This window comes from Bos javanicus, chromosome 20 (assembly GCF_032452875.1).
Source record: "Bos javanicus breed banteng chromosome 20, ARS-OSU_banteng_1.0, whole genome shotgun sequence".
Lineage (NCBI taxonomy): Eukaryota > Metazoa > Chordata > Mammalia > Artiodactyla > Bovidae > Bos > Bos javanicus.
Genome location: NC_083887.1, coordinates 35,258,449 through 35,274,913, shown reverse-complemented (window position 1 = coordinate 35,274,913; position 16,465 = coordinate 35,258,449). Strand labels below are relative to the sequence as shown.

The window sequence follows — 16,465 nt, the reverse complement described above, 5'->3', positions numbered from 1 at the left end:
CAATGGCACCCCACTCCAGTACTCTTGCCTGGAAAATCCCATGGACAGAGGAGCCTGGTAGGCTGCAGTCCTTGGGGTCGCTAAGAGTCGACATGACTGAGTGACTTCACTTTCTCTTTTCACTTTCGTGCATTGGAGAAGGAAATGGCAACCCACTCCAGTGTTCTTGCCTGGAGAATCCCAGGGACGGGGAAGCCTGTTGGGCTGCCGTCTATGGGGTCACACAGAGTGGGACATGACTGAAGTGACTTAGCATAGCATTCAGGGAATTACTAAGTCACTGTTTTCCATACTTTCAAAGAGTATATGCATAAGAATATTTTAAGTGGAGTGAATATTAATATCTTTAATATTACCAACGTTCAGAAAACTCACTTCATCAAAACTTCTTCACCTTCAGTATAGTTGAATATTGCTTCACTTTCACATTTACTCTTGTTTTTGCATACTGAAATAAGTAAATGTTATTCTATTTCACTCATTTATACTAAGCACATGTTGCCAAATTGCTGTCAAGTATTTAATCAATTTCCCATGCAATAGTCTCTTCTACTTTCTTGAGGATATACACACCAAGAGATGGGCAGTAGAATCTTCCTCACAAAGCACTGCCAACTCAGAGGAAAAAAAACCTAAAATTCAATAAAGGATTGAGTAAAAAACAAAATAAAAAACAATTAAAATTTGTCTTAAATCAAGGAACAGAAAACACTATCAAATATACATAGAAAAAAAAAAACTAGTCCATTTCTATAGCATGTCTTATTACAGTAGAGTCAAGAGAAGACTAGAAATGGAATAAGAGAAACAGAATAAGAGAAATAGAAATCAATGAAAGAAATTGAAAAAACAAGGGAAAATAGAGAAACAATCACATGAAGACACTTTGTAACTATTAATGAGGCCTTCCACTGAAAATATTATCAGTGAGGTCCAAGAAAAGCTTACCATCTACCCTTTTTCTCCATAAAAATACTAAGCCAATTTTCATAATCATTCTACCAATTTAATTAGGTCAACACAACTTTCATTGGATTGGAATTCTAATTTTTCCAACTTACTAACTGGTAGCTTTGAACTCCATACGGTGATCTATTAATTTTTCTTTAAACAGTCATTTTGAAAAAAATTGAAGAAAAAAATTCAACGCCTAAAACCTATTAAAAGGTCAGACTGAAGAGGGAAAAAAGACATATTCAGAAAATGATTTTTAAAGTTTTTTTAAAGTTGGAATTAGTGGAATTATTCCAAATTCTATTTAATCATTTAAATTCACTTCCCTTTCAAATTAAAAAAATCCATATATATCATGATACACCTGACACACATAGGCAGACTTGGATTAAAATAACTTCGACTTTACATACAACACAGCGATACAACATACTAGTGAGCAAATGAAGTTAAATACAAAAGGGTATATGTAGGAGAAAATCACAATAAACTTCAAAAACACATAAACTTCAAAAATAAACAAAAATCACATAAACTTCAAAAATGTAGGAGAAAATCACATAAACTTCAAAAACAGGCAAAACTAATCTATGGTAGTAGAAGTCAGAATAGTGCTGTCCTTGGTGGGGGAAGTAGAGCCTAAATGGAGACAGACTAGGAACTTCTAGGGTATTGCAATATTCTGATTCTTAACCTGGGTTCAATTTGTTAACTTTCATAGAACTGTAAATTTATGACAACTCTCAGATCTACATTTTCTTCAATTATAAATAACATTTACTGCTTTCTTCCTATAGTAAATATTTTAACAACAAAAAAAGATGTTTTAACAACTCCACAGTTTTAAACTCTACAGTACCCCCATTCTACAAACCCAACATGAATATTAAAATTCTTTTTCTTAGTCTACTCTCAGTAAAATACTTTGTCTTTTATTTATGCCCTATTTGTCTTGATTTAACCACATCCACTCAAAGTTGAAACAATGTCTCATTTTTTTTTTACAGTTCACACTTAAACTCTCCCTCTTCTCATCTCCTTTGTTTTAATTGACCATGTTAAAAACACCTAATATCTATGTATATCTACCTGCCAACTGTAATATTTTACAAACATTTCACTAACTCCTCCAATAGAGATGAGAAAGTATGCTCAGAAAAGGCAGTTTGTCCAAAGTAAAAAAATTCCAAGAGGCAAGTTTCCAAAGCTCAGGCGCTTACAGTTCCAGACTGTCTGTGTGTCAAGCAACTGTTTAGTCAGTAAGTCCTCTCCGACTCTTTTGCAAACCCAAGGACTGCAGCCCGCCAGGCTCTTCTATCCATGGGACTTCCCAGGCAAGAATACTGGAATGGGTTGCCATTTCCTTCTCCAGAGGATTTTCCTGACCCAGGGATCGAACCCGTGTCTCCTGTGTTAGCAAGTCGATTCTTTACCACTGAGCTACCAGGGAAAGCATGTTATTAAATGTTGTCCACATTCATACCACATTGTCCATATTAGTATCCTACTATTTTATTTATTTACCTTATTGTCTATCTTTATACATATAATCCTACTATTCAAATTGTAGACATATATAATAACTTTATCAAGTCATATCTCACCTACCTTGAACTATGCTATGAAGCAAGTATCTGTCTTGAAAACAACCAGGATGCAAAAGAAAGCACTCCAAAAGATGTCAATAAAAATTCAAAGTATATATCATCAAAGTTTACTCACTACAGTTCATATGTTATTGACAGTAAAGCCCTTTAATTCCTATAATCACAACCTATGTATCCTTATTTTCCATATAATGTTAACAAGTCCAGTTACATGGTTTCTATTTTACATCACAGTAATATAAAAAAAAATGTCTAAAGGAACTCCAAATATGCTAAAAAGACATAATATTTATACACACACATACTTCCCCCAAATCCACTCATATTCAAGTACCCCAGGTGACTATTTAGTGGCAATATACTTATTTAAAAAATAATTATACTTTTTTCTGACACACTTTTATAATGTAGAAATAATTACTGATGTAAGTAAAAGAAATTTCCTAGGACTCAAAAATTAAATCTAAACTTTCTTAACAAAACAACTATTATAAGAAACAATAATATAGCAAAAGGCAACTGCCGCAGTCTATCTAAATCTCTTAAGCTTTTTATTTCCTTTTGAAAACCAGCATTTTTAAAAATTTGTTCATTCTGCCAGGTAAAACAATATACACTTATATATTCAAAACAATGTGGAAACATGAACACACAACACTGAATTCTCCTGTGACAGAAAAGGGCTATTGTAAGGTTTTATTAAAAATACAAAGTGATTTAAACTTTAAGACTATGCCAATCTAAAATTTAGCTCATTACAAAGTTATAAAATTTCATGTTAAGAATTATTCCTACATGAAATACAGAATCCTATACAATTTAAGAATTAACCCAGTCCACTTTATACCACGTTACAGCGTTCAAAAATAACACAAATTACAACCTATAGTAATAAAATCACAAATCACTCTATATAAACAAGGTAAAAATAGCTATTTGCATTCAAATATCCCACTACCATGACTCTATACTAACATTCTGTGACAGATATGAATAAAATCGTATCTACAACACATTGTTAAATGAAACATTCTACAATATTCCACTTGCCACCCCAGACAGTGCCATATAGCTAGACTTTAAGAGTTCACAGCTCACCTACCTCCAACCACTGGAGTCTTCTCACTCTTTCTGCAACTCTATTCCCCTCAGTTTTTTTTTTTTCCCCCCTTGGGGGAGGGGGTTAGTGGTGATGGGGTTGTGGTGAAGGTTAGGGAGTATATTATACAGAATTATGAGTGAAAGAAAAACCAGGGCAATTAAAAGTTTTACTATATGAGGGATGAACATTAAGCATGGAAATAACTAGCAATATTATTTTAAGATGTGATTTCTCAAAATATTAAACTATTGATAAAAAATATATATGTATACACATCTAAAAACAGTTAAATACACTTTTATCTGGCAAGCTGTTTCTTCTAACTAAAAGTACATTACTTGGCAATCTTCTTTGTTTACAGCTTCTGTCTCTTCACTATTTATTCATTGTAAGAAACACACGAAATTACACTGGGTTCTGAACAAGATTACTTGCAATCCCTGCAAGTGGCAATTCAACTCTTGTTTTGCTCTTTTTAATAGTGTTAACCTCCCCAAACACTGTTCATCCTTTACCCAAATAATCAGAGGGTAGGATGTCTGGATTTGGCAACGAAACAGTCCATGTTTTTCAGGATAATCTTAATTTCAAATATTCTCTCTCACCATCAGGTTACATGCTTAAAGTCAGAAAATATATTTAAAGTCAAAGTCATTTTAATGTGGAAAATAATAAAAACACTTCTGGTATCTACTTCCAAACTGCACGTATCTAGAAATAAGTTAGATACAAATTTACAGAGCCCTTTGAGCATGCAATATTAATGAAGGGGAGATATACTACAAAACAATGGAAGGAAATTATTTATGCTTAGGTTGGGAATGCAGCCAAACATCTATACACTCATAATCAGAAGCACACAATTACTTTACAACATGCCTAAAAGCTCTCAGTCTAGTCAAGCACTACCTTCAAAGGTTTGAAAAGCGCTGGTCTGAAATATAATCAGCCTTCAGTATATTTATATACAAAGCTCATCACCAATTTTTTCTCAACAATATACCAGGAATATGTCAGTTCAGAAAAGTAAGTACAATTATTTAAACATTGCCCTTTTATGCAAAGGTATTACAGGTGTCAACAATCTGATGAGGATTCCCCTCTAGGTCATTCCTTATCTATCTTCCATTTTTTTCCTGAATTCCTCTAGCTTTGGATTCCTTTATAAAGATAACTGGCAGGTGCTTCAAATACTATGTCCTGATAGAGGTATATCCCAAGCATAATATAAACTCTGTAAAGCCAAGAATTATGCCTTTCTGATTCACATCAACATTTACTACAAAAATATGCTGACTTAACAAACCATTACAAATCCAAATTCTTCAACATTTTAGGATAAACAAAATGGCAAAGTAATTGAAGGGGCCAGATTCTTTAAAATTCAGGTAATTAAGGTTAAAAACTCTTGTATATTGATTACTAACCTCAACTGACTCCTCGAACAGGTATGTTTGAAGCCTTGGTACATCCCCAATTTTATTATATTTTATATAAATTTTGTCATTACCAGTCACATCACTCAGTTTATGCAATAGGTCTGGCTGGACAACTCCATAAGAGGAATATTAAGAATGTACTTAGGCTTATGTTCTCTTTCAATCTTATGATTCTGAACGCACGAATGTTATATTTAGCTAGTTTTACGTAATTATTTTCAATTTAGTTTGCATCTGTATAATCTTCTAAGTACACTTATCCTATCAATGTAACTTTGAAGTAGCTATTCAGCTTTAACCCGGTCAGAGTTACAAAAAAACAAAAAAAACCACAAATACAAAACAATGGATGATCCAAAAAGCATTAACAGTCAACTCTCAATTATTCATATGTGGATTACCTAATAAATATTTTAGCCTGTTTACATCCACTATTCTAAGAGTATTTGCCTAAGAAATAAAAATTGATGCTAACAATTCAAATGAAAGATACACCAATCTACAGTAGGGGATGAAAGAACACAAAATCGTCCCCAACCATATATAAAGTTATTTATATATTTAGAATTCTTCCACTATTATTTACCTTTTTATGAAGTGTAGATAACTGAGAGTGGACTGCATTCAGCTTGGTGATAGGAGTACAGATACACAGGCATGCAAACCATTCACTCACCCCACTGTGCTTTTCACAGCCCTATTTTCAGTAGCCTGAGACCTGGGAGGGGGAGGAGGCAGCAAGTCACTGCAGATGATCACTTAAAAGGAAATTGAGAGTTGACTATAATTTACATTTAAAGTACTATGAAATACCATACTCCTACATATACTCATTGCTGTTTATGGGAATCCTTCTCACAGTAATTTAACCAGTGATTTAACAAGACTTTCTCTTTAACCTTTCGATATCCCAGAAACACCCTGATATCTGAGAATCACAAAGACTGAAGGTGACAGGGCTATGCGTGTAAAGTAGTATGCATTTTGGAGATCAGAAAACTGAAGCCTAAAAAGGTTAAATAAGCGTGCCAAGATCAACCTCAGATTAAGGGAGAGAACTGAGTCCTCCAGAACTCAATTTCAATGCTAGAGCTGACAGTGCCTTCAAGCCAAAGCTCTCCCCTTGGCTTCAAAGATCACAATCTTGCTCATTTTTAAGCTTTCTTCTCTTGTTGGCCTCTTTCCTTTTATCGATCCCTGTGCTGTGACATACACTCTAATCAGCATACACGCTAACATCCAAATCGTTAGCTTTTTCTCTATTTACATTCTTCCCTCTCTCAAGGCCCTAAAGCAGAGAACAATCAGATCACAAGTTAAAAACAATTACAAAAACATCCATGCCAGAAATTGCTGCTACCTCTTACACATCTCTGACAAACTCAAAGTGCAAAGCTGAACTCATTATCATCACTTCCAAAACAATTTCTCCATTTCTTGGCACCAATGCTTTCATTGTCAAGTCTGCAAATTTAAATACTCTTTTACTTTTACCCTCAATATTGTGCCCCTTTTCTCATCTCTCTCCATTCTTCCTTACAATACATGTTTCAGTTATTATTATTCTATGATATATGCTGAGAAAGCAGCTTAAGATCCAGTGAAAAAAGAACTGAGCAAAGAACTTAAGGCAATAGTAAGTGATATTTAGAAAGGAATAAACAAAGATGTGGAAAAGTAGAGGAGGAAGGAATGAATTCCCACTGGGATGATAAGGAAGGATTTTCCCAGAAGTGGCATATGACCTAGACCTTAAAGAATTAGGATTTCTCTAAAGAGTGCTGAAAATGAATTCTAAGCACAGGAAACGACCTATGCAAAGTAAACAGAAACTGCATGCCATGTGCAAGGAATAACAAACAGTCACCTCTGACTAAAGCAGAAAATCTCAAAGGCACAACACGATCTCCAAGGAGAAACAATATGAATGTGGAATGTAGGTGCTTAGACTAGCAAATTCTCCACAACCCCCACTTTGAGAAGCACTGTGTGAAAAGAAGGGAGTGCTTTACCCAAGCGAACTATGTGGAGAGACAGACAGACTGAGAATGGTATGGTTAAGATAGTATAGAAGAAAATAATTCTGGAATCACAAAAGGCCTTCAATGCCAAGCTAGGAAATCTGGACTTTATACTGTGTGCAAAAATGAAACTATTAAGTGCACATGTATTATTGTTGTTATTTTAAATAAGAGAAATGAAAAGATAAGATCTAGATTTCAGGAAAATTATCCTGGCAATACATAGCAGAAAAAATGAAAAAAGTGAGAGAAAAGAATATTTTACTGTCAACCTAACCAGATAATGAGGTCATCCAAATGATATAATGTGCAGTAGACCAACAACAATGAAAACAGGAGAAGCTGGATTCAGTAGGTATTTCAGAGGCAAATTGGGGAACATGTCAAATGAACAAAGTGGACAAGCAACAGGTCTCTAGCTTGAATACCAAAGGATGGTGGTGGTACCAAGAAAGTGAAAGTGGGTAAGTTTTAGGGTACAAAATTTTATACACCACAATCTCTGACAATTACCTACCATACATACACACTAATACATTTTGCAAGTTTAGAAGAAAAAGTGTGAATAAAAATGTAATTATTGTAACCATCTGAATTCATGGATTTTTTGAAGCCATGAGTGAAAAGGCTACAGAAGGTAGCATCAATGAGAGAGAGGACAAGAAAAGTCAAGAACAGAACCTTAGGGTACACTTGCTTAAGGAGCTGGAAGACCAGCCAGTAAACAGAGAAAGAGTGGCACAAGAGTTAAGGAAAGAACCAGAGTTTTAAGACTAGCCACAGTGTAGTAGCTAGAAGTGCATAATCTGCAGTTAGTCACTCACTAGTTATTCAGGTAAGGCTGAATAACTTACCTTTCTGAGTTTCAGTCATTAGAATTTTAAAAGCCTGTATCTTCAACTGTGAAACAGGGATAAGAGAACCTCAAACAGTCGTCGGGGCTTCCCAGGTGGCACAGTAGTAAAGACTCTACCTGGCAATGCAGGAAACACAAGAGACAGGGTTCCAATCCTACATCGGGAAGATCCCTTGGAGAAGGAAATTCGAGAAGGAATTTCCACTCCAAATCCTTGCCTGGAAAATCCCATGGACAGAGGAGACTGGCAGGCTACAGTCCACAGGGTGGCAAAGAGTAGGACATGACTGAGCACGCACGCACAGAAAGAGTTGTTGAAGATTAAGTAAAATAATACGTTTTACTGTCTGGAACAATATTAATACAGTGGTAGTACTAATAATAGAATGGGGAACTTAAAAATGCCAATGAATTTTGCATGAGGTTACTAGCATCCTTTAAGAAAACTATTTTAAGTACAGGGGGAGAGCTGTGCTTAAGACTGAAGGAGTTAAGAAAGAAAACTAGAGTAAGGATAAACTATTCTGTGTGTAAAGCCTATGAAAAAATGACTGTTTCAAAAATCTTTGTCTTTATTGTTCCATATGTCTCACCATCATCCCATGCCTAGCAAAGTGATCCATAGGAAGAATACAACAAATGTTTGCTGAATATGAGAAAATTAATCTAACAGGAAGTAAAGAAGCAAGAAATCTTCTACAAAGAATCTTAGGGGAAACAATTAGGAGCATAAAATTCTTATCCAGTTTAGCCTTGGAAACGAAGAGAGATGCTTTATCCTCTGATTCAAGAAAACAGAAGGCGAGCATAGGTGAAATTTAAAGGGGAGAAGACAAGTAGATTCACATTAGACAGCTTCTATCTTCTTAATAAAGAAATAAAAGAAATAAAATCCTCCTCCATACAGGGTAGGAGGATTCTGAAGTCAGTTTAGAATCTGGAGAAAAAAATTAGTGGGTTCATCCATTTTAACATATATTCAACTTAATCTGCCTCTAACACCCTGGTCTAGTGCCCCATCATCTCAGACTCTATCAGTGGCCTACAGAGCAGCTCCTCTCCCTGCTGTCTCTTCCCAAGGTGTGCCATATTCTCTCAACGTGAGAGCCCACATTTCCTTCCACCGTGTCCACTACTATTTTATGAGAAGTCAATCCCTCTGTGAAGCTGCCTCTGAGCCTCTCCTCAAAGAGTTAATCATTCTCTCCTCTAGGCTACTTCCGTTCCTTGTATAGTTTGATTAGTTTATTGTTCTATATCGCAATCACTTATGTCTGATCCAGTAAACTCCAAAAAAGGGAGTAATATCTTCCTCATCTTTAGTCCTCCAGCACTTAATTCAGCATTTATTATATAAAAAGCAGTCAAATGTTTGTTTCGTCTAACTGAAGTAAGTGATTAAACATGAGTTTAATCCTAACAAGAAAAAAAATCACAAAACACAAAGTGTTCAAATCTGCATCATTCAGATAACCTTCCTGCTTTTCTAAGTATTAAAGAGCAGCTAAGACACTCAACCTTTTCATTCCTACTAATGGAAAAATAAAAGGATTGAATGGTCAAAAATATGTAAGACTCAATACTTACTTAATAAATTATATTTTAATAGTTATATTTGAATATACATGTTTCCATGTCCTAGGAATTCACCTTGAACACAATAATTAAATTATACTAAGAAGGGTTTCTTATTCCAGGAAGAATACTCTCTCTTCAAGTTATTTAGTACCAGGAAGAGATGCCTTAGTGGACTGATTTAAAAAAAAAAAAAAAGACTATCCTTGCGGTGGAAGTGGTTAAGGGAGCATTTCAGTTTCAAAATAAATTTTGGCATGCAAAACAGAGAGAGTATTTAATGATACCAATAGCAGTTATCAGGGACTTTCACAATTAAGTAATTGCCTGAACAAAACTTAAAGCAACAATTACCAATAAATCAACTATAGGATCTCCTAGAATGAAGTTTCTAAACTCAAAATTAACCCATAAACAATTTTTAACTGAAGTACTTTCATACAAACCATAGCAGTAACATCAAAACAAAAACTAAAGAACTTTAAACCTCTCCTGGGCTTCAAGAAGCTTGCAAGAATTGACAAGTCTCATTACCAAGAAATTTTCTGGAATCAGGGAGAAAAACCATAAAGTAGAATATTTAATATTTTTAAATAAAATACCACATTTTATCTTAAGTACATATAATAGATTGTTCTTTACTTAGACCTAATACCGGTAATGTCACAGTTTGTTTGTTTGTTTTTTTTATAGTCGTTATATTCAAGAACTTATGAAGTGCTGTATGTTAATTATCTCTCAAGAAAAGAAGAAAAAAATGGTAACAGTAGGGGTGGGGGCCTAGAAACAAACTATGTGATGCAGATACACAAGAGTTTCTTATAACTTACTATATTCATGTATTCACATATGATTTATATATTTTGAAGCTTTTCTTAACAAATTGAAAAACAATAAAAAAGAATTCCAGTTCAGAGAGATTATACCCAATTAACTGTATGTCTCAAAAATAAATGAAAGCTTCAATACAGTGATTTCTGGTTAACAAGTTCATAATATTAAAAACAATCATCTGAAATACTTTAAATGTGATACCAAGAAGCAAGAAGTTTGATTTCATTGTTTAGGAAAGCAACTAACATTTAGTTAACATCACTCACAAAGTCCTAGGTCCCATTCTGAATACTATATGGCCTAGTTCATTTACTTCTCATATTCTTAACAACCTTCAAGAATAACCTGAAGTTAATTTTTTTTTTTTGAGCTGAAGAAACCAAGAGTTAATGAAGGTTAAATAAACCGCCCCCAGTCACCCAGCTGAGATTACAACTCAGAACCATTTGACTTTATACTACACACTGAAAGCTCCTCTAAGAATTACAATGACCATGGCCTCTATTTTATAATGAACTTTGTTAGACAGCTACACAATGACTTTCTCAAAGGTTACATAGAAATAATGAGAATGAGAGCAAACCCTACCTTACAGCATTTAAGAAATTTTTTCAGTTACTCAAACTTTATCTAAAACATGCCGTAATCCAATCCACAAACAGCTGCCCTTCAGCTGCAACCCAGACTGCCCCACAGTTCTCAAATGATTACGGAAGCTTAATTTCTCATGAACTTTCTTCATGTTAGAGCCACAAGCCTTCTTCTAACAATGAATGTTTGTGAGAATAGCAATTTCTCAAACAATAGAGTCCCTATACAGTGAATCTAACTCAGATTATTTTTCTTATTCAAAACTTCCTTAAGATTTGAGAACAGTTCTCACATGTCCTCTCATTCTTCGTTGCATGTTGCTTTTGCAATCAGTTTCACTAGTTGTGCGTACTTCATTCTAAACTGAAATACATCTTGTCAGGGCAAGCGTTTTCCGCACTTTTTGTATTGATATTATCCTAGAAATACCTATAGACACAGATGGTTACTAAACACTCAGGGAATACAGCATTCTAAATAATAAATATACAGCTATCTGTGTACTTGAGTAAAACTGGAGTAAATGAAAGGTATCAACTCAAATTTGTACATAAGCTCTTTTACTACCCCAAATTTTGACACCAGACAAACCACTACATATAGGAGATCAGCAAAGTCAATTTAAAGCACAAGTATAATTCATTTTCCAGTACCACATTCAAACATATTTTTAATGCACAAATTAAACCCAATATCTATCGAATAAATGATCTTCGCACCTTCATCTAAAACATATATGCACATATATAGGTTAATCACTAAAACTACATCTTTTACAAAACTCAAATGCTAAATTGAGCCCTGTGGGAATCTTATTTTGTCAGGAAACTTACTAGAAAATCTTTTTGCTCATGTATTTTATACAGACTTTTCATATGCGTGTTATCGTCAAATTTCCAAACTGTTACACAAAAGTCAAAAGTTTTATATCTCTCTACATTAATATTCAAACCCTATCTGCTGAAAAAGTTCTAATTTAGTGCATTAGTAATCTAATTAGTTGTCATTTCTATTCTAACTTAAGCCCTATTTTATTATAGAAACTCCACAAAAGTACCTTGTTCACCCGAAACTAAGTCCCTGAACTTTCGGAATAAAATATTGTTAAAAAAATTTATTGTAGTTAAATTAAAAACTAGCCTTTCAGTCCACAAAACAGTAATCTTACATTATGATATACAAAATAAGAGAATGCGCTATGCTTTAGATACAGAGATGATCCTCAACAATGAGCCCGCATCTAACAAATACTGTAAATAAGTCATTATGTCAAGTAGAACGTAGTTTAAAATTTTCATATAGAATGTTTAAAAGGACTTTTTTTTTAAACTTCCTAAAGTGTTTTTCAGATCTCAAAAAGGAAACTGGTTCTATACAGCTGAACCAGGTTACACGCTAAGTTACAGCGGGTGTGAAACGACTTCATCGTAATCAACAGACTCAATCTTGTTTACCGTGGAAGAGAAAAGAAAAACCCTGTATATAACTACCAAATCCTCGGCGAGAATACTGAATAAACTCCAGTTATGGTGACTGATGAAAATATACTGGCCAGTAGCCGGATTAGGTCCTTAAAAATATAACCCGGGTTTACCCAGTTCCGAAGGTGTAAACAAACCCGTCGCCACTGCAGAAGGTAAACAATGAACCTGCAGCGAGGGTGAGGGGGCGGTCTTTGCCAACTACAGTCTCAGCGGCCCGGGAAAGGGAAACAAGAGGGAAACACACACGCTTCGCAGAAATCACGGGCTCTGGGTCTCGCTACTGACTTATCAATGCTGCGGGTCCCCCAGGGCGGTGGGCAAGGAGAAAAGCATCACGCAGTCGGCAAGGACCGAGCAGGTCCGGCTTTGGCGCTGGGGGACGGGGAGGGCAGGATGTGGTCTCTCTTCCCTCAGACATCCTCTAGCAACCTAAATAACAGCCTCCACCTCCCTCTGGCCGCCCCTGGGATTCGGCTGCTAAAGCTCCGGGATAGGACGACTACGCTCCCCCCGGGGTCTAGAAAACCCAGAGGGTCGGCGACTCCGCCGAGTCCCGCTTGGTGCTCCTGGGCACCGCAGCACCCAGAGGCCCGGAAAAGGGCTCAGGGAGAGGAAAGCGGGCACCGGGAAGGGGGATGGGTCCGGGAAGACAGCCCCCGACTTGCTCCCGCGGGCCGGCAGGCGGGGCTCGGGCTCTGTCTCTCGTACCCCCGCAGGTCCCGTGCGGGGCCGGTCCCTGCCCGCGGCCCCCAACCCCGGCTCCTCCCCAGTAGGACGCCCTCGCCGGCGCCCTGCGTTACCTCGGGTCAGATCCAGCGGGACGTTCTCCTCGCCGCTGTCATTCCGCCCTGCGCGAAACAGACACATAGCCCCAATTAGGATTCGCTCCCAGGCCAGCGGTGGCAGCCCTGGCTCCGACCAGCGCCCGGGCTCGCTCCACCCGCCCAGGGCCCGGGGGAGGCAAGTGCCAGGGGTGGCGGTTGCCGGGCGGCGAGGGGTGAGGGCTGCAGCGGACTTACCTCGTATTCGGAGGTTCTTCAGCGAGCGGCCGCGGCCGATCGCCGCCATATTGACGGGTTTCAGTCACAACACCGGAAACCTCGCCCAATCGCGCGAGAACCCCTTCCCCTCCCCGCGCGCCGCGCCTGCCCCCCGCGGCATCTCTCCCGCCCCTCGGCGGCGGCTGGCGGCGGGCAGCGGGTGGTGCCGGCTCACCCGGGCGCGGAGGGAATAGGATGCGGTCTCGGGATCTCGATAGAGCTTTCGACGGAGGGTGGAAGGCGCCGCGACGTGCTCGGCCCTCTGGGGCACGTCCGCCAGGAGGGGGCATTTCCCACGAGGGGAATCCCATTGATGCCAATTTGCAGCGTGGAGGATGCTTCCCGTCCAGCCGCCGCGGAAACCGTAATCTAAACCGACGCTAGGTGGGAGGAGGCCGTGATGCGCCGGACTGGCCACCTGCTGAAACCATCCAGGATGACCGTTTTCAAGTCCTGAAATAGACAGCCCTTCTTCCTTATTTATCAATTCAAGACGATTTTATTAAAACAACAATACCAAAAAAAAACTTCACCGTTTTAATGTAACTACATTCTGCCTAGAATCTCTTTGCCCCAACCAAGTTAACATATAACAAAGTTTGTTCTCCGACCTCGCTCAAACCACCGTGCTAAGCAGCCTTGCATTTGATCTTCAAAGCCACACTCAGCCAGGCTGGCTTCTTTAAGTGGAAGTGGTCGGGTGGAAGTTTTGTTTTTGACCGCTTGGAGCGGAACCCGAGAACGGGATGAAGAAGTCAGGGGTGCAGGGTGGTGGTCCCTGACGGTGGGTGGGATTGTTCCCGCGCACGCGCGGGCGCCTGCAGGCCCGGAGAGAGGGTTTCCTCTCTTCCTGGAAGCAAGAGTAGTGGCTGAAGCCTCTGTCTGGGTTTTCCCTCTGTGTAACTCCTGAAACAGTGGCTAGTGCAGATGTTGTGGACCAATATTTTTTATAGATGAACCTAACACTTACTACGTGTAGAGACTTTAATCACTATATATGTATCTGGCCACAGACCCAGCAACTTTGTTTTACACTAGATTAACTTTGTTTTTTATTAACTTTTTATTTGGTATTGGGGCACAGCTGATTAAAAACTAGATTAACTTTAAAGAGAGGGGTGAGCGTTTCGTCTCTTCCTATTCCTCAACGCTTTCCTTTCTGTTCTATAAGACTGGAGGTTGATTAACAGTAGAGATCTTGCTGTCTTTTCCCAGCTACCGGTTAATGCGTTGTCCATAATAAATAAGTGTTCAATAAATAATGAATTATCTGAATAAATGCCCTGGATTCCTTGTTTCAACGCTCTTTTTGCTGTTAAAAAAAAGCTATTTGTACATACCAATTGCAGTCGTTAATAGTAGGGAACAATGGGAAAAAATAAAGGGATTATGCAAATTATTGCAGCCTTTGAAAATGACGAATCAGGTCTAGTGTATTTGTAGGAAATAATGTTCATGATATTAAATCTAGCAAGAGATTAGTTCTCTTTTTTATAAACACTTAAAATACATAAAAGTATACAAAATATTTTACATATCTATGTATGGAGAGAAAAGTCTGATATATACATCAAAATGTTAACTTTTTTCCCTTTTAAGTGGTGGTATTAGACATAGGGTTTATCTTCTTGTTTGCTTGTCTGTACTTTTAAAATGTCCTATAATCAGTACATATCGATTGTAAGATAAGTAAAAATTTTAACAAGAAAAATAAAAGCAGCATAGAGTAGCATCATCAAGAAAACAAAAGAGGAATACTTATTCCTTAAGATACTATTTTCTGTATATTCCAGGTCCTTTTCTTAGGAGATCTGCAATCAGATATCTGCTGCTGATACTCTTCTTAGATTCAAGAATGTGATACAATTAGCCTACTTTTTAAAAATATACTCTGATATTAATATTCTAGTTACAGCTTAAGGCAAAACTTGAAGTCTAGTTAGGACATTAAAATTTTGTATTTCATCTCTTTATGTAGCACATTTCACCATTTTAGAAAAGCAGAAATCTAGCAATGCGATTCCACCACCTTCTTAGTATTGTTCCAATTTTCAACCACCCTTTAAACCAATTAAAGAAATTCTCATCTATTCTGAATTAACTCTTTCCCAGTACAACTTAACTTGGTTTTCTTTTTCAGTCTTCCACAAAAACTGAGTACAACTGATACAGTTTTAAGTGACTTAAGATACTTGAGAACCTGAATCTAACAGTCTTTTATCTTTATAACTATCCATATATGTTCCTATTTAAAGATCATTATTCAATTACTCCATCTCTTTCAGGAGAAAAAAAATCATCTTTCTCCAAGACTTACATCTTACAATGAAACTAATTTTTTCCTGTGCTACTATCTCAGTCATTTGACTGGCTGTGTTCTCCATGTTTGTTCTTAAGGTGAATGGCATTTCTGGTAAACACACATTCTTAGTGTTTACAAATGACATTCATCTAGGAAGCAGGAGTTTCAGTAAATTTTAGTAGGAAATACATTGTTATGTTTGCTCTTAATTTAAACTGTAATGCTACATTATTAATCTTAGGTTGTTTTAAAATCTCTAAGTTATTTTCTAAACTTGCCAATAGTTAGCTATTTCTCATTTTGAAACTTGTTTTTCTTCCTTGTTTATTTTAGCCCATCCCTCTGTCTTACTCATTTTGTTTACTTCTTACTACTTCTCCAATTTTCCAGGTCATTTTGATTCTAATCTGGTCATTGAGAATGTGACTTCCTCTTCTTAGTTTTCATTTCCCAACTAAGTTTCATCTACTGTGTGAATGACTGTTTTTTCTTGTAGTATTAGTCATTGATAAAAAATGTTACATGGGATTAGGTCCAGGACCACACCTCTGAAAGATAACTGCTTGATTCCAAAGATACAATGACTTCACTGATAGTCATTCTCTGGGTTCTATTTCTATCCAATTACAGTTAATAGTTCTAATTATATACCAAATTGTA

At 37.1% G+C, this 16,465-nt stretch overlaps 1 protein-coding gene across 6 annotated transcripts in view; it reads right to left on the bottom strand.

Annotated features, from left to right (window-relative positions):
* RICTOR (RPTOR independent companion of MTOR complex 2) overlaps positions 1-14,744 on the bottom strand; it is a 139,025-nt gene extending 124,281 nt beyond the window's left edge. Inside the window, exons 1-2 of one of the 6 annotated variants that reach the window (XM_061393673.1) lie at positions 13,483-14,744; positions 13,264-13,311 (exon numbers count right to left, since the gene is read on the bottom strand). In XM_061393673.1, the coding sequence (XP_061249657.1) occupies positions 13,264-13,311; positions 13,483-13,531 (97 nt within the window). In that variant the 5' untranslated portion in view covers positions 13,532-14,744. Of the gene's footprint in view, positions 1-5,688; positions 5,755-5,778; positions 5,821-13,263; positions 13,312-13,482 lie in introns of those variants that run through there. The other 5 variants (XM_061393670.1, XM_061393672.1, XM_061393674.1 and 2 more) reach the window with 5 other exon arrangements.
* Positions 14,745-16,465: the final 1,721 nt, after the last annotated feature.